At 36.2% G+C, this 18,725-nt stretch overlaps 1 protein-coding gene across 2 annotated transcripts in view; it reads left to right on the plus strand.

Moving 5' to 3' along the window:
* Window positions 1-9,370: 9,370 nt before the first annotated feature.
* Window positions 9,371-18,725, plus strand: part of LOC148852441 (Tmem18) — a 29,644-nt gene continuing 20,289 nt past the window's right edge. Inside the window, exon 1 of one of the 2 annotated variants that reach the window (XM_088944675.1) lies at window positions 9,371-9,946. In XM_088944675.1, coding sequence (XP_088800801.1) covers window positions 9,806-9,946 — 141 coding nt within the window. In that variant the 5' untranslated portion in view covers window positions 9,371-9,805. The remainder of the gene's footprint in view (window positions 9,947-18,725) is intronic. The other variant, XM_088944676.1, reaches the window with a different exon arrangement.

Below are 18,725 nucleotides of genomic sequence, written 5' to 3' on the forward strand. Positions count from 1 at the left end.
GCTTTCAGCTCGCACCATAGTACACTAACTTAAGCATCGGAGCGACCTCGTCGGGTTAGCCACCCCGGGTTCTCTGATCCGTTGTCTTGCAGATTCACATAGCTTGCTGCTCAACTAGAAGCCAGATCATCCTCCAGCAGGGAGTAGTCAGATCGCGCTACATCAGGTCTTGAGCTTGATCTGTTAAGAGTCGAAGAATTCATATTGAATTCCAAGACAAGCATATCTTAGTCCTAACATTACTAAGATAAGCATATTTCAAATTCTTAACACACTTAAGAATACACTTTCTTGACATAGATGCTTTAAATTATTCATGTAAATAGTAATATCAAAAGACAATAATGTTAAAATGCTCATTTATTAAGAAAATGTGAATAGTACAAAGTTTTCCTTCTACAATGTCAAATTATTGGTTTTATGACATACAACTACCATTATTCACCAAGGTATCCTTTATTTGGTGTTTATTGGCTCAAAGCCCTTAATTAGAATGAAAATCAAGGCTTGAGTGCACGAGTGGGAGGGATGAGTTAAACTAGTCCATGGACTATAATCTATGGAATACAATAGAGATCTAGAAAGTTTTATCCATTGGAGAAATACTATTAGATTAGATGATTTAATTTTTTTATTCATATAAATAAAATTTAATTTCTACTTTATCAACACTTAATTTTATAGTTGCAATTACTTCTAATATTTGGAATTTTAAATATAATTTAAGTTATATTTGTGTTATTGGACATTTTATTACTGAAAATTGGCTTTTACAGAAAAGAACTTTAAGTTTTAATAAGCATGAATGGCTACATACTAGCCCAACAATTTCTATAAGTATTTTAAATACTTTACATAATTATGAAATTGAAAATAAATTATTCTATGAGTTTTGGTAATGATAGTAATAATGATTCAATAATAAATATTTTAAAAGCTCAATTAGAACTATGTTTAAATGGTAAATTATTTCATATTAGATGTGCATGTCACATCTTAAATTTATGTGTTTAAGATGATTTTAATATTATTTCTCATTATATTTTTAAAATTGTAAATTGTATTATATATGTTAGTTAAAGTCTAAGGAAGAGAAAAACAACAATTCTAAAAGAATGGGTCGAACTTCATTAACTTGATTCGATTGTACAAAGGTATTATATACAAAATAATAGTGAATAAATCTAGAAAATGATTACAATAATAGAAACACATAATCAAGGTAATTAGCCTAGCTAAGAAACTTCCTAAGGAGAAAGTTTCCTTTTCATTCTAGTTGGTCTCTCTATAGTAACCATTCTCTCTTTGGTAGGAACTCTTTCTATAGTAACTACTACATTTTTGGTAGGAGCTCTTTCTAGAGTAACAATTCTCTCTTTGGTAGGAGGACTAGAGTTGGTCAATTTCTCAATATCGTCAATAATATTAGAAGTTCTAGAATAAGAAAACATGAATTTAAATATTTATGCCAAAAATTTTGTTTAAAATATAAAAATTTTATATTAGATGTTCAATATAAGTGGAATTTTACCTATCCTATGTTAGAAAGTTTGTATTTCATACAAAGACATTCTTACTAATTTTTATAATGAAAAAAATGCCACATGATTTTATAACTGAAGATGATTGCTGGGAAATGGCGGTTTATATAAAAGATTTTTTGTAATTTTTTATGATACAACTAATAAATTTCCAGGTGTTTATTACCTAACTTGTTGTATTTAGTTAATCATTTATTTATGATTAGTGAGTGTTTTGCAAAATGTAGAAATAATTCAAAATTTAAAAGTATTATTGAAATAATGAGACTTAAGTTTAAAAAATGTTGGGATAAAATTTCTCCTCTTTATTGCTTAGCTACAACATTAGATCCTAAGATATGGAAAGACGATTTAGATGTTTTACTTGAATCATATTGTGAAAATATGAATATTGAAATTGAAAATAAAAAAGAAGAAATTAAAAAATTATTTTTTGAAATGTATAGTTTATATGAATATCAATTATTAGGGCATAAGAAAACTTGTACAAGTGCAACTTTCACTTCTAAAACATCTAGTAGTAGTGAAAGAGAAAAATTTTGGTCTCTAATAAGTAAAAGGCAGAAATCTACAACTACTTCATCAACAAGTTCATTTACTAAACTTAAATTTTATTTACAGGAAAATTTTTGTAATTTAAATGATTCCTTTGACTCCGAGGAAATAAATAATTATGATATTTTAGCTTGGTGGAGTGAACATGGAAGAAATGATTCAATTCTTGTTGCCATAGCACATGATCTACTAACCCCTCCAATGTCTATAGTTCCATCAGAGTCTTGTTTTAGTGGGCAAATAGTAGGGTGCGAGATGACAAGAGAAAATGTATGAACAATAAAAGCCTAAAGATGTGCATGCTTAAAAGATTGGTTAGATGTTGAGAATAGATTTCAAGATAAAGGAGGGCAAGGCACTCTACCTAATGTTTCATCGGATGTAGATGATATAGATCAAGGTTAAGGAGATGGAGATGGAGGTGGCACTTGACGAAAATGAAGTCAATATTTTTTTTTTGTATACACAATAATTGTATAGCATTTTTATTTTTAAAGTTATTGTAATTTTTTTTCAAAATTTTAAATTATTTGTTATTTTTCCAACAATACCATTATAGTTTTTTATTTTCAAATTATAATTTTATTACATTGCTTTTTATATTTTTTCCATTCATTCATTATATTGTTTAAATTTAAATGAAATAAATTTTCTATTTTTTTTCCAATTGATTTTCTATTTTGTATTTTGTTATGTATATGTTGCTAAATTTTTATTTTTCCAAAGTTTGTATCACTTTACTTAGCAAAAATAAAAATAAAAAAAAAGTCAAAAAAAGACTAGCCCAATTTGACCTAGTTCTAAGGCCTGACCCAAGCCCACACATGGCCTGTGGCCCACTCAACCCAAGCTTGCGTTACGGTATGACACAGCCTGGGCTCATGTTGTAGGCCGTGTTGGGCCAAACCTTTAAGTATCCCAAAGGAGGAAAGCATGGCATGGCTCGATTTACACCTCTAGCTAAGAATAAGTTGACAAATTATCGTCATGCACATCCACTCATGAAATTTTGTGAGTACCTTAGAATTACCTTAGAAGTGTGTGATGATAAAACTTCTTTGGTATGACAATTCTCTATCCCTATAAAGGGATTGTGTAAAGAATGAAGCCATCAAGAAGTGATCAACTATCGTCTCTAAAGACAAAATAGGATGAGGTAGCAAATGATCCAGAAATTAAGTTCATTACTGATTATGGTCATTGAAAGATAGAAGTTGTTGGAAGCATCCTAAAGATCCAGTCAAAAGGGAAGGCGAGAAGAGGGGATGAAATCAACATAAAAAAAAAAAACCAAGTAAGGTCTAACACTAATCCTGTAGATACAAATCTTCTTAATTCTCATTCAAATTTGGAGATTTTTCTAGAAATCAAGATCCTAATAGAAAACTTAGTTAATCAATCAAATTATTTAAAAAATAGAACCATCCTCTTAACCTCAACAGTTTCAAGATTAAAAGAGCAAAACAACTAAGGAAGGAAATCACTTAAGAAAACGAGTACATTCAAAATTTAGTGAATGAGAGTATATGTTTGAAAATCAAAAAGGGGGATCTAGTAAGAATAATAGAAAAATTCACCAATGGAACAACTAATCTCAATAAGATGTTGGGAGTTTGTCAAGGAAATAATGACAAAAGCGGTTAAGATATATTGAGGGCAATTCATCTTGAACCACTAAATTCATAAAAGCAACTAGCCTAAGGGAAGACCAATCATGGTGTACCAATTGCAAAAGATTGAGACACACAATATATCATTGTTGGTATAAAAAAAGCCCCATGGAATACAAATGGAAATGAAAAAGTCAAACTAGCAAATCAAGTTTAGAATAAAGAAGGCAAACAGGTTGATTGTGACAAGAAATTAGTTTACTATTAAACAAAGTTATATAGTCTATTCCTAAATGGGACAAACACAACCATAGATGTTTATCCTTCCTCAACATCGCAATCACATGTTGATGTGGAAAAGTATGTGTTTACATACAATCATCCATTGGTGACCCCAACTAGGGGTTTGTTGGCTGGGTGGTTAGTTGGCTTTAAGGTCAACCTAGACACTTGACCCTTTTGAACGAAGTCTTTCAAGTACCTTTTTCTTATGAGGGTCCCTATTTCATTCTTCAATTCCTAGCATTCATTTGTATCATGATCGACACCACGATGATACTTGTAATACTTGTCTTAATTGCCTTTCTTAGTGTTTTTTTTCATCTTCACCAACCATGGCATCTATTAGAGCTTACCGACTTGCATGAGAATGTGGTTTTGGGAGGAATTAAGGGGAGTTTGATTGTCATATGATGGTAGGGCTTATTTAGATGACCTGTTCTTTTTGTTTTATGAGCTGCTAGGCCTTGGCCCATCTCTATCCTTCCTCTTCCTATTAGCTTGTTCATCTCTCATTAGGCACTTGTTAGCTTCAACTTCCTCTATGCTTATGTACTTCTTGGCTCATGATAAAAATTTTACCATGTTCCAAAGTGGTTTCCTTACAAGAGAGAAGATGAAGGCTAATGATGTCAAGCCGTTGGTGACAGTTGTGACAACAACTTAGATGAGAACTTTGGCCCAAGCATTGGATGTAATCTCATAGAGGCTCATCCGGTTTCTATCTAATCACCATTAGGGCAGCTGAGATCTTTTTGCAGCGCTTGTTGCTCATAGAGTAAGAGAGGAAGAGATATACAAATTGGTTCAATGAGGTGATGGACTGAGGAAGGAGACTTGAGGACCACTGTTGGATAACCTTCTTGAGTGTGGCCTAGAAGGATCAACACATTAGGGTATCAGAGAATATGTGGAAAAGCATGACTGCGTAGAAGCTCTTGATATGGTCATCGAGTTGGTGGTACTGTCATATGTCTCTAAATGGAGCCTTGAAGTTTGGGGGAAAGGCTTTGAAATGATCTCATCGACAATGGCTTCCATTGTACTCACTGAGTTGTAGTGACTAGAGGGGGAATCTATCTTATCCTCCTTTACTTCTCGATTTTGGTGCAAATAACACCAAGTTGGCTTATTAGGTTGTTGATCCTCCTTTCAAGGTCCCTTTGTGAGACGTCAGCCATGGGTGTCTCCTTGATCTATGAGAGATTTGGGTCATTTTGGGAGTGCCCTAATGTTGTGGGGTTGGCTCCTCTTTGTGTATGGTGGTTGTTAAAATGGTCATGCAAAATCGTTGGCATTTAGTGGTATGGTCCTGGTTGCCCCTAATACTTCTTTGTTGTCCAAAGGCATGATGGCTGGTGTAATAACCAATATAGGTGCGAGAGCATTGTTAGCTTCCCAAATGATTGTTGCTTTTTGCCTCAGAGTTGATCTTTTTGTTGGATCAAGGATGGAGGGTTAAGGTGTCTTGTCGAGGTGATTATTGGCATCAGTGGATCGGCCATTTTGATGTTGGTTGTCTATTAATTGCCACATATGGCATACTTTATCAGTGAGGAGGGTCACCCATTCCATCAGTTGTTAGAATTGCTCTTGAGTAATGTGAGCTTGAGGTGCTAAAGGGGAATTGTCTTTTGAAGATGAGCAATTCCTCATTCTCAAATTGTCTTGTTTATTGGCCATAGCGATTTAAATGTGTATCTTTCCTATAGACGTTGTCAATTAATGTTACCGAAGATTGTAACAAGGGTAATTTGGGAACTGTCGAGGTTATTTGTCCATAGATCTTGCCTATTAACTCAAAAGGCATTAGATTCCCTAGGGCGTGTTTCTACGGGTGAGGATTTTAATGATTAAGTTAGCTAAGGTGATTAAAAGAACTAAGGTACCAAGGTGAGAAAAGAGCAAGAACAAGAATGATAGTTGGAGAAGTATAAGAGAGTTACTTGTGGCTCTTTGTCCTTATTTATAGGCGAGGTCCCATTATTGGCTGCATTATGGGCTCCTCCAATATAATAAAGGTTGATGTCATTAAAATGGTAACCACATGCCCGAGCACTACTTTGACAATTAATGAGTCTAAGAGCTCAATTGAGGGCATAATGTCTCCAAGAGTAACATGCCATTAAGGCTAGGTGTGAGATACCAGGGATGCCCCCAAAGTCTGTGAAGTGACAAGATTTGCCCTTGGGTGTGTCACGTGTTTGTTAAGGATTGGACAGACAATTACAACTATATCAATATTGATCAACTAGAAACATTTATGAAGAAAATATATCTCACACAAATTTGTATTAATCCACCCTAAACGGAATGGCAATACAACACCATTGTACCAAACACCCTTATAGAAAAGGAAACATTTTCTTTTTTGGTGTATTTTAGTAAATGTGCATTTAAAAAAAACTTGTGAATGGTAAATTTAGTAAATGGTCAAAGCATGAGGAATGCTTATAGGATTGTTCGAAAACTTATGGGAGATTTTTTTTTTAATTTTCAACCCACGTTTTTTTAAATGTATGTAAGTGAATATTAGTACAAAGTCTTCACTTCGATTAGTAATTTACTATATTTACTTAGTTCCAAGCTGTTTTTCTAAATGTATGTAATTGAATATTAGCACAAAGTCTTCACTTAGATTAGCAATTTACTATATTTACTTAGTTCCAAGACTCTACACAATGGGGGTAGCCCATTCTCCTTTCCTAAACCCCCACCCTGGTGGATCCTAAGTCTCTGCAATGGAGTCATGTCCTACCAACTAGGCCACCAACTAGTTGGTATGCCAAGCTTCACGATTAACTTTGTTTGAACTGAATGAATGTATAAACCAAAAAAAATTGTTTTTCTATGAACTTTGAGCATTTGATCTTAGGGTGCCATTGGTTCACATGAATGGGTGCTTGGAATCGGAATTGGAATGGCCCATTCTAGTTCTAATAGTTTGATTGACTAGAAAAGGATTCCCATTTCCTTCCTAAGCGAAATGGGGTTCCTCCATATAGGGTAATGGCCATTCCGTCACCTCCCCTTAGAATGCCATTCCCATTCCTCCTCCCTATTTATTTTTTTTGACAACATAGCCATCATTTCCTATTCAACCAAAGGCTTCAACTTTCACAAGCCTTCCTCCATCCAATGTCTGTTGCCAACGACCATAATCTCTAGAAAGGTATGACCAGTCATTGGTCGACTTTCCTCCATCCAACGTTTTATAGGCCCTTTTCCCATTACTCCTCTTCTTTCTTCTTCTAGCCCCATCTTCTTTATCTCCCTTTTCCTCATTCCCTTTTGTCACTTCCACTATTGCTAATACCACCGACGGTATTAGTAGTGATGGCTTATTTTTCCTCTCTCCTTTTGTCTTTTTTCTTGTTTGTTGCTGCCACTATTACTAATATCATTAGTGGTATTAGCAAGTGGAGGCTTCTTCCTCCTCTCTCCTTTCTTCTTTCTCTCCCTCTTCCTCCTCTCCTTTGTCGTCGCTGCTGCTTCTAATATGTCATTGACGGTATTAGCAATGGCAACTTCTTTCTTATCTCTCCTTTCTTCTTTCTCTTCCTCTTCCTCCTCCCCTTTGTTGTTGTTACCGTTGTTAATACCACCATGACTTCTTCTACCCCTCTCCTTTCTTCTTTCTTTCTTTTCCCTATAAAAATAGAGAATTTTAGTTAATTCCCACTCCATCTTCTAATTGAACCAAACAATAAAAATCGAAATCCAATTTCAATTCCCAATTGAACCAAATAGGCATGGTGATTCCGATCCTAAGCCAAAGGACTCTTAATTTTCTTTACATTGAGAGCAATATTTTCAATTTATCGTTGATCTATATGGTCAAATTGTTTGAACTATCACCCAACCCATTTCTAATTTTAGTTTTCTTAAAACCCAATATTTTGATAAAAAATTGTTGACTTTGTCAATGTCTTGTCATCTAATCAGATGACTTGAATGGCAGTGGATGGGTCATGACTTTTAATAACTCTTTTTATTTTCAATTTTTAGGTTTAAGAATTTTAAATCTCACATATATTTGTTAAAATCTCCCATATAGTTTGGTAATTGCAATTACCTACACTTAACTTTTTGACATTAGATGCAAGGAGAACCCCTTTGCTAAAATCCTCTAGCAAGAAACACAAAATATCTAAAATACCTATGCAATTACTATCATGGCTGGTTTCTACAAAAATAAAAATACAAATTTTATAAACAACAACAACAAAAAAAAAAGAATTTAAAATTGTAGCTTTATCATTGAGCGATTGATATTAAGGGCAAATTTGGAAAAATAAATTAAACTTCAGGGGAGGTCATTACAATTACCAAACTTCATGGGAGGTTTAAGCAATTTGCGCTATATTTGAAGTCCCTCAACCTTTTTTGCTTGATATACCCTACATCTCTTTTTGTTTTTTCTTTTTTTGGGTAAAATATAAAAACCTCCCTTATGTTTTCACTTTAACAAAAGCCTTTCCTGTATTTTTTAGAAAACATGCAACTACCTCTTTTTCTTTATCATTCCATATGAAAAATGATGATATAATACATTTATTTTTTGAAAATACCTTTTTTGCCATTATATTTATCCACTCAAATATAAAATTACCAAAATACCCAAGAAACGCTGTTTATCTTCTTTGCCTAATAACTAAGAACTAGAGGTGGCGAAGAAAACCCAATAGGTCCTCCGTCCTTCCATTCCCCCTCTCTTCCTTTTTCTCTCTCCTATCACTTTCTGTTATTTTCCAAAACCACATTATATTGTCCAAACCCTAAATAACAAACATATGAATCCAAAGTCATCAAACAATTTCTTCAAATGTTTTCCCTTATCCTTTAACTTTGGGATGATATTTAAGAAAGAATAGCAAAATCAAAAATCCCTAGGATAAGTAAAAAGGATGGGAAAAAACAAAATGTAGTGAACCAATGAGTCTTAACTTAAATTCCTCAATCTTGCGGAGTCTCAACATTGTCGTCGGTGATCTCTTGTTGTAGATCTTTTGGGTTCTTACCATTGACCATACAACCGATGGAAACACAGGTGTCGAGAATTTCCTTCATAGTTTCAGACAATGTTGAGTTTGGCTACCACCCTTATGATTTTAGTTGATTGGTCACAAGTTTTTTTTAGATATCACATCTTTTTCATATCATAGTCGAATCCTTTAATAAATCTACATCTAAATAGATAGACATAAGGGTAATATAGGCATTTAAAAAAATAAAAAGTATTAAACTCGCAAAAGCGAGGTAGTTGCATGTTTTCTGAAAAATGCATAGGATATTTTTATTAAAGTGAAAACATAGAGAAGGTTTTTATGATTATTAGAAAACTCAAGGGAGGTTTTTATATTTCGCCCTTTTTTTCCGATGTTTGGGCTTTGAGGCTGAGTTAAGAGAAAAGACAATAACTGTCTCGAAGAAGGCGGTGGAATGCGGAAAGAAGGCTCAACGGTGGCGAACTGCATTGCTATGAAAGACCTGTTCGGTTTGAACCGAATCGTGGGCGGACCGCCACACTACTCCGGTTGGGGAATTCTAGATTGTAATAGGTCTTACAGTTGTCACGTGATGGTGCACGCGTTTTGGTTTGATGCTTTGAAGAACACTCGAGCAAGCTCTGCATAAGCTATCTCAGTCCTCAGATTCTGTGTCTTTCGTCTTGAAAAGTTGAAGTTAAGTTTTCGAATTTTCCCTTATTGATTGCGGGAAAGGCTTAAGATTTTCTTTTCTGTTGTGTAATCCTTTGTGGGGAAGTTGTCCACAAGGATCAATTTTGAAGTGTAATTCTTTGAATCGGGTTTTGGCGCCATGGAAGACCTGAAATCTGCGTTTAACGATCATATAGAGCAAATGGCGGGTCTCATAGAGAGATTCTCGGCGGAAATCCGAACTGGGTTTCAGCCAGCTTATGAGAATTTCATGGGTTTCTTCCATGCCATTGATTGGAAGGTTCTGTCTCTTCTCTCACTCTGAAACTTGTATTGCTTTTACTTTTTGAAGCTTAAAGTCGCTCAGTTCGTGCTGAATGTCTTTGGGCTTATTTGATTCTTCTTCCTCGTAATTTTTATTGATCATTGAACGCTGGATCTATTGATTTGTACCCTTTGTCACCATCAAAACAGTTTTTTTTTTTTCTTTTTTCTTCTTCCGAATGTTAATTGCAAGCTAGCAATAGATTTGTTCTACCAGTTTCCATTGGAACCAAAAGAAGAAAGAAGGTTTCTCTTTTTGTTTCTATTTTCCTTATATTGTTAATTTGATCTGTTATACATCCTTGTTTCTTTTCTGACAATGATGATAAGGATTTTGTACACATTGTACTGCAGTTGTGGTTTTAGTGGAGAGTGCAATATGGAGGCTGGACTGATTAGTAGTGGCATATGGATCTGATCAATAGCTATAATAAGTGGGAAGTGATGCTAGGATAAATGGGACAATAATTATGGCTGTAAACTAGTAGAAAGTAGATGGAGGTTAAGTTGTATTAGTATACTTTCTAGAACAGGGTAAATTTTCTACTAGTCTACTTTCGTATCAGATGAGAAGTTCATCCAAGGCAACATTTTAGTGGTAAAGCAAAGAAAAATTAATGGTACAAGAACAACAATGATTATATCTTTGAAAAGGAAGTTTTGATTGAGTCATATTAAAGAACACTCAATCCGTTCTACATAATCTGTACAACTACTTCATCTAAAAAGCAATATCTATTAACATAAAGTAGTGCTTCTTTCCATTCAATAAATAGATACAACATCTGCTTCATGCTCTTTGCAGTATTTTTGGTTAATTAGTGATAATCTGTTCCATTCACGAATTGCATTTCTCACTGATCATTTATTCAATTCTGAGATTGTATTTCCTATTTCTGTGTTAAGAAAACGAACATTTTACATAAGGTAAAAGTAAATCAGGTTTAAATTTTACTAGTGAGCATTCTGAGACTTTCTAAACATAGAATCTTCTTGTCTGTTAGCCTTAGTCAATATCTTGCACTTTCATGAATGTGGTTCAATCTACTATGGTTTAAGAATCACCATGCCAAATATATCTCCCCTCCAAATGCATTTAGTCATTTGAACTCTCCAATTCCTATCCATATGGCAGACTACCAACTATATAGATGCCCTGCTAATATGCCAAAGATGTTATTAATGGTAGTTTAATAATTTATGAGTTATGGAGAACTTGATAACAAGTGGGAGGACTTGATAACAAGAGCTCTACCTAGAGTCACATCTGACCATTGTCCCATTGGCCTAGGGCAGGAGCCATTTAGGCAAGGACCCCGACCCTTTAGGTTTGAAAACATGTGGTTAACTCACCCGGATTTCGTAAGGAAGGTTGAGGAATGGTGGAGAGAAGACCTAAGGGGGGTGAAGTGGAAAGGAGTAAGATTTCTTAAAAAGCTAAAAAGTTTGAGAGCACATGTGAAGGATTGGAATAGGGAGCATTTTGGAAGAGTAGAAGAATTTAAATCCTCTTTGATGACCCAAATAGAGGAATTAGATGCGAAGGAATCCCAAAGAGTCATAAACTCTCAAGATAGAGATTGGAGATGGAAACTGAAAAGAGAGTTAGATGAAGTCATTTTGAGAGAAGAAATTTCTTGGAGACAGAAGTCTAGATGCAGGTGGCTCAAGGAAGGAGATGGGAACACTAAATTTTTTCATGAACTAGCCAATGGAAGGAGAAGGAAAAACCTAGTTTCCAAATTGGAAGTGGATGGACTAGTCCTTGATTCCCAAGCGAGGATAGCCAATTGTTTCGTTGACCATTTCAAATCCATATTAAGGAAGCCCCTAGGTCCTAGTGTGGAGTTGGAAGGTGTGACCTGGCAGAGGCTTCCAGAAGAGAGTAGAAGCTAGCTAGAAAGGAATTTTGAGGAGGAAGAAATAAGAAAAGCTGTCTTCTCCATGAACAGATCTAAAGCACCAGGGCTGGACAGTTTCACAATGGTTTTCTTTCAAGATTGTTGGGACATAATCAAGGAAGACTTGATTGAGGTCTTCAAGGAACTTGAGGATAATTCGGTGATTAGTCGTGGAGTTCACGCTACTTTTTTAGCCTTAATTCCCAAGAAGAAAGAGGCCAAGCATCCAAAGGACTTTCAACCTAATAGTTTGGTGACTAGTGTATACAAGATTGTGGCTAAGGTCTTATCTTTGAGGATTAAAAAGGTGCTTCCTTGTCTTATCAGCCAAGCCCAAGGAGCTTTTGTTCAGGGGAGACAAATAGTAGATCGGATCCTAATAGCAAATGAATGTGTGGAGGAGATGAGGAGATCGGGTTGTAAAGGTTATGATTGTAAACTAGATCTTGAAAAGGCTTACAACCTAGTGGATTGGGGATTCTTATTACTCGTGCTAAGGAAGTGTGGGTTTGGGGATAGATGGTGTAAATGGATAAACGGTTGCCTTTCCTCTTGCCATTACTCCATCTTAGTCAATGGGGTAGTTAACGGTTTCTTCCCAGCTAGCAGGGATCTGAGACAAGGTGACCCCATGTCACCTTTCCTATTCACTTTAGTTGCTAATGCTTTTAGTAGACTTCTCTCAGAAGCGGATAGGGCCGGATCCTTAAGAGGGTGGAGAATAGGTAGAGATGGAGTTTCAGTAAACCATCTTCAATTTGCAGATGACATAATACTCTTTTGTGAAGGTTGTGATCTGATGGAGGTAAGAAATCTGAAGGATTTGATAATTCACTTTGAGAGGGCGTCAAATTTGAAGATAAATTTTGAGAAAAGTTGTGTTGTGGGAATAAATTTGAGTAGAGAGGAGATGGAGTTTATAGCAGTCTCGTTAGATTGCACATGGTCTTAGTGGCCTCTATCCTACCTAGGACTTCCCTTAGGCGCAAATCCAAAGGAAAGTAGGTTTTGGAACCCGGTGGTGGAAAAGTTCGAAAAAAGATTGACAACTTGGAAGAGAAACTATATTTCCCTAGGGGTAGAGTTACTTTGTTTAAAGAAACTCTAACCAACTTGCCTTTATACTTCCTGTCAGTCTTTAGAATTCCTAAAAGGGAGGCAAAGAGGTTGGAAAAACTGATGAGGGACTTCTTATGGGAACCTGGGGAAGAGAAAAAAGATCACTTGATTAGGTGTGAGGTGGTGAGTAGAAGCAAAAATGAAGGAGGCCTAGGCTTAGGGAATGTGGTGAGTAAGAATGAAGCTCTTTTAGGTAAGTGGCTTTGGAGGTGGCCCTTGAAGAGGGAGAGGTTGTGGCATGAAGTAGTGAAGAGTATCCATGGCTGTTCTGAATCAGGTTGGGAAGCGGAGGTATCCCGAAGGGCTTCGCTCACAATACCTTGGAAGGCTATTTATGGCATTCTCCCAAAGTTCCTCAGATTTGTAAGGTATGATGCTTGTTCTGGAAACTCCATTCTTTTTTGGGAAGATATTTGGGTGAGCACTCAACCCCTAAAATACCACTTTCCTTCTCTCTATTCCATCTCCCTCTTTAGAAAGAAACCAAGTTCCCCCCCGGTTCGCCCTTTGGATTTAAACTGGAATTTTGGGTTTTGAAGAGGGTTAAGGGATGAAGAACTTCTTTGTGTTTCAGAGCTCTTGTTGCTTCTAGACTCAGTGTGCTTGGACCCCCCCTAACCTGGATAAAAGGGTTTGGTCTCTAACCTCGGTTGGCTCCTTCACTTGTGCTTTTTTCTTTAAAGCCCTTTGTTCCAATCCCTCCTCTCAGGTGTTCCCTGTTAAAGAGGTCTGGTCAAGGCCAATTCCTCCTAAAATAGCAGTGTTCTGTTGGGTAGCCTACTTGGGTAAGATCAATACAGTGGAAAACTTGCAAAAGAAGAAACCTTACTTGTGTTTGTCCCCAAATTGGTGCTTCTTGTGTAAAGTGAAGGGTGAGGACTGTAACCATTTACTGATATCGTGCTCTTTTTCTGCCAATATTTGGAACTGGGTTGTTGCACTATTTGGGTGCAGGTGGAACTTGCCCTCCGAAGTAAAGCTGCTGTTCATTCCGGCTGCTTTTGGGAGATTGACAAAAAGAGAGAAGCTAATGTGGAAATGTATAAGAGCTGCTACCTTGTGGGCTTTATGGGAGGAGAGAAATGCTAGAATATTTCAAGAAAAGGAAAGAAGTCTTGCTGAAATTAAGGAATGCATAATGACAAGGACAGTCTCGTGGCTAAAATCTTCACACTAGTTGGCAGATTAGTCCTTTGATGACTTGAGGAGAATCTGGGTAGCAGTGGCTTCTACAGTCTTCACAAAGAACAAATCACAAGCTGAATGGGAATCCCCACCGGATGGAGTGGTAAAACTGAATTTTGATGGTAGCTGCTAAGGCAATCCAGGGCCATCTGGAATAGGAGGGATTCTGAGTGACAAAGATAGCAACATGTTGTCTTTATTTTCAGGATCAGTGCTTGTCGGTGATTCTGTAAGGGCAGAGATACTAGCAGCGGTACAAGGTATACAGATGGCCAGTCAACTTGGAGTGAATAATTCGATAGTAGAAGGGGATTCCAAGGTAGTAGTGGGCTGGTTGACAAGTCCAGAGACAGCTTGTTGGGGCTACAGGGCTCTGTTAAAGAAAGTTAAATGGCTGACAGGGAATATGTCAGTCAGGTTTCAGTGGGTCAGCAGATCAGCAAATGCAATGGCTGATTCTTTGGCCAAGCAAGGGGTGTCAAGGGGAGATCTGTTTTGGGCCACTTTTTAACTGTGTTTTAGGCTTGTGTTTGTTTTGTGTTTATGACTCAGTCCTAGGGGGAGGTAACACCTTGTGCCTCTTCCTAGGCTGAATGTACTACTATTTTTTGAATTAATAAAACTACTCTCATTTATCAAAAAAACAAAAAAAAATTATGAGTTATGGAGAATGGTTATTCTGCTATAAAGATGCCCAGCAAATTAGATACACTAAAACATGGTGTAAGTTTTTTGAGGATTTGAAATATATATTTCCCCCACTCCTGCACCTGAATTATCCTTCTCTTCTTCCTTCTAAAGATGATAATGCTGAAACTTGCACAACCTTCAAAGTTTTACAGAGGATAGACTTGTTTGTTCCTTTCAAGTGTTGTGTTTCTGAAACATGTTGAGTGTATCTTCTTTTTTTTTTTTTTTTTTTGATTGCAAGACAGCAGAGAGGGATAATTCAGCTGCAGGAGTGGGGGAAATATATATTTCAAATACTCAAAAACTTACTCCATGTTTTAGTGTATCTAATTTGTTTCAGATGTGCATGAGCCGCATGAGGCGTACGCCTTAGAGGTGTCAGCGCCTCTGGCATACGCCTCAGGGCGTTTTGGGAGCGCCTTGCCTGGAGGCACGCCTCCAGGCATATGCCTCCCATGCCTTTTAAAACACTGCTCTTAAATTACTAAACTACTATTAATAACACCTTTGGTATATCATTAGGGCATCTATATAGTTGGTAGTCTTCCATATGGATAGGAACTGGAGAGTTCAAATGACTAATTGCATTTGGAGGAGAGATAGACTTGGCATGGTGATTCTGAAACCATATTAGATTGAACCACATTCATACAAGTGCAGGATTTGACTAAAGCTAAAAGATAAGAAGATTCTATGTTTAGAAAATCTTAGAATTCTCACTTATAAAATTTAAATTCCATTTACTTTTACATCTCTATGTATACTTTTGACAAATCATATGGAGGCCCTTCTTTATACCAAATTTGGATAGAAACATAAAAAGAGAAAAAAAAAAACAAAGAAAAGGGAGTTCATGACTAAGATGGAAAAGTACTACCCAAAGTACCAAATTTAGAAACATGTCACACATTTGCACACCTAGACAGGTCATGTAGATGCTAACTAGACTTTTCATAATACAGTCTAATTCTATACATATCCAAAGTATTTTACAGTATTCTACGTTGTGCTGGGGTTGTCTATAATGTCCTAGACACACTTTAGAGAATTATGAAGGAAAGGTCTAGGAAAGGAAGTATCTGGATGCAGAGATATCTAGAACTATTCTGGATATTTGCAACGGTTATATTGATGACAAGTGGTGTAATCCTAACTGACCCTTTAGGAGGTGGATATTCATAAATAAGAGTACCTCCTCCATTTGTAACCAGACAAGTACCATACAAGTTCCCTTTTCTAAACTCTCTTGTGTGCTCTTTTGTTCTCTTCCCCAACTAATCTTGTTTAGTCAAGTCTGTTGTAATTTAAGGATTACTCTACTCAAGGGTGGAGTGTTGCATGGCTAAGGCTAAGGCATAGTCAAGCAGTGACAAACAACATTTGCATACAGGGATATGGTTAGTACACACAAGGAGGTAAATGGAAAACAATATACTACCAAATGATTACTTAACCTAAAAGAGAATTTAAATTTTGGAAGCATCTTGAATTAGTAAATTAGCAGAAACTTGCTTATCCAAGCAGGAAAAAATGGGAACAGAAGTGAAGCATTTCACAAGCATCTTCAGAACAATAAGAGATCAACATAGAAGTGAAAGATCAATCAGAAAATTCTCAATATGCATTTCCACACTTCTAAAATCATGGTGGAACTTCACTACAAGCTACTCAACCAGCTGATTCTATGAAAAAAGACACTTGTTATATAGAGGTAAGTAAACCAAACTTGAACAGTGATAGAACTAAATTGGCAAGAAAAGAGAAATGTATGTGGGATTTTTGGTGGGATCCAGGGGGGTATAGAACGGACCATCTGATTAAGTGGGAGTTGCCGAGTTGGTTTGTAGATGTAAGGAACAAGGAGGGTTGGAGATAGGAAATTTGGTTCTTATAAACACTTCTCTACTTAGGGAAGTGGTTATGGTGATTACCTCTAGAAAAGGAGGGGCTATTGCACAAAGTACTAGTAAGTATTCATGGTTCTTTGGACAATGGCTGGTTGTGGCAATAGAGTCCTTTGGAGGATCTATGGTTTGGCAATTCTCCTCTTAAAGATCAGCTTCCCCTTATTTATTCATTGTCCAACTTTAAGAGGCACCTATTTCTAAATTTTGGAATCTCTAGTTTTGGGATAAATAGAACTTTGGGTTTATAAGGGGTATAAGGGATAGGGAATGTGAGTCCATGATTGACCCCTTATCTTTACTTGGTTTAGTTTTCTTGGATCAACTCTTGGGACTTGGATAGTAGGATTTGGAACACTTCACCCTCTAGTATCTTGTGCATCTTTCTTTAATACCCTTATTCATGCAAATTATTTTGGGGGAGAACTTTTTGGTGAAAGGGATATGGAGCAAACCTGTCCCACCTCAAATACAGGTCTTCTGCTTGGAAGTGTTCCTAGGACAGATTACTACTTGTTATGTGCTTGAAAAACAAAGACCCAATAAATGTTTTTGTCCTCGTGTGTGCACTCTTTGCAACACAAATGGTGAGACCATTCCCTACATACTAATCTCCTGTCCTTTTGGGAATTGTGTTTGTTCACTTTTTGGTTGTAGATGAGAACCTCCTTAAGATGTGGCTACTTTCTTTAGTCCTAATTTTTTAATGCCGCCAAAGAAGAAAGGAGAATTATGTGGTGAGCAACAAGAGCATCAACATTATGGGTTATATGGGAGGAAAGAAATGAAATAATTTTCATAGAGAAGATTAGATCTAAAGAAGATATTGTTGACAACATAAAAATATAGGCTGCTTGTTGGGTAAAAGTAATGTAAGGGCCTGTTTGTTTCCTCTTAACTCTTATCTTTTAAGAGGAATCTTACAACTTTAATAGGAAAATTGGTGTTTGTTTCCTCTTATCTCTTATCTCTTAAAGAGGAATCTTACAACTTTTTTGCTTTCCAATGATACCCCCAAAACATAAACAAAAATTCTCATTTATGGGGTTAAAATGGATATTTGACAATTTTCAGAATTCAGAATTCAGAATTCAGAACAACATTTTATGCTTCTAGAGTTCAGAGGAAAGAAAAGTTCACCAATACCAATATACCTCTTAATGTAATTATTGTACTTTTAGATGTCAGATGTAAGAGAAAATGAACAGGCCATAAGCAATCAAGGTGGTCTCGATGGATGACTTAATAAGGGCTTGGAAAGAAGTCACAAACTCCACATAATTTTTTTTTTCTTTATTTATCTTCGAGAAATGACAAAATATTGATGGAGTGGAAGCCACATCTAAACGATAGAGTGAAGTTGAACTTTGATGGAAGGTCATTAGGCAATCTAGGCCCTTTAGGTATTGGGTGTGTGTTTAAGGATGCAAGGGGAAAGGTGGTGGCAATGTACTTAGGTCCAATAGGAGTTGGGGACTCTTGAAAAGCTGAAGTAATGACACTATTACAAGGAATGAGGATAGCTAAATAATTCGGGTATCATTATGTGGAGGTTGGGGGTGATTCAAAAATGGTAATCTCTTAGATAGGTTGTAGCAATCCATGAGCTTGGATTTACATGCAAGGTCTAAGAGAAATTGGGAGTATTGCAAAGGAGGTAGGGGCCACTTTTAGTTGGGTCAAGAGAACTGCAAATGGGATGTTAGATTCATTTCCCAAGTAAGGGTTTTTTAGGGAACATATTTTTTGGGTATAGCCATAATTTGGATTATTTAGAACTGTGAAGGTTGGCTTGGTAAATATGCCTTGATCCTGAGTTGTATCTTTTCAATCTAAATTAATGAAAATTTTTGTTGTTGGTAGTTGTATGCCTTTTCTTTCTTTTTCTTTTGAATTATAGTTAGTTATTAATGAATCATACCAAAATAGTTAGCTAATCATCCAACCACCAAATCTC

This window comes from Nelumbo lutea, chromosome 5 (genome assembly GCF_056320005.1).
Source record: "Nelumbo lutea isolate HS-2025 chromosome 5, American lotus-T2T, whole genome shotgun sequence".
Classification (NCBI taxonomy): domain Eukaryota; kingdom Viridiplantae; phylum Streptophyta; class Magnoliopsida; order Proteales; family Nelumbonaceae; genus Nelumbo; species Nelumbo lutea.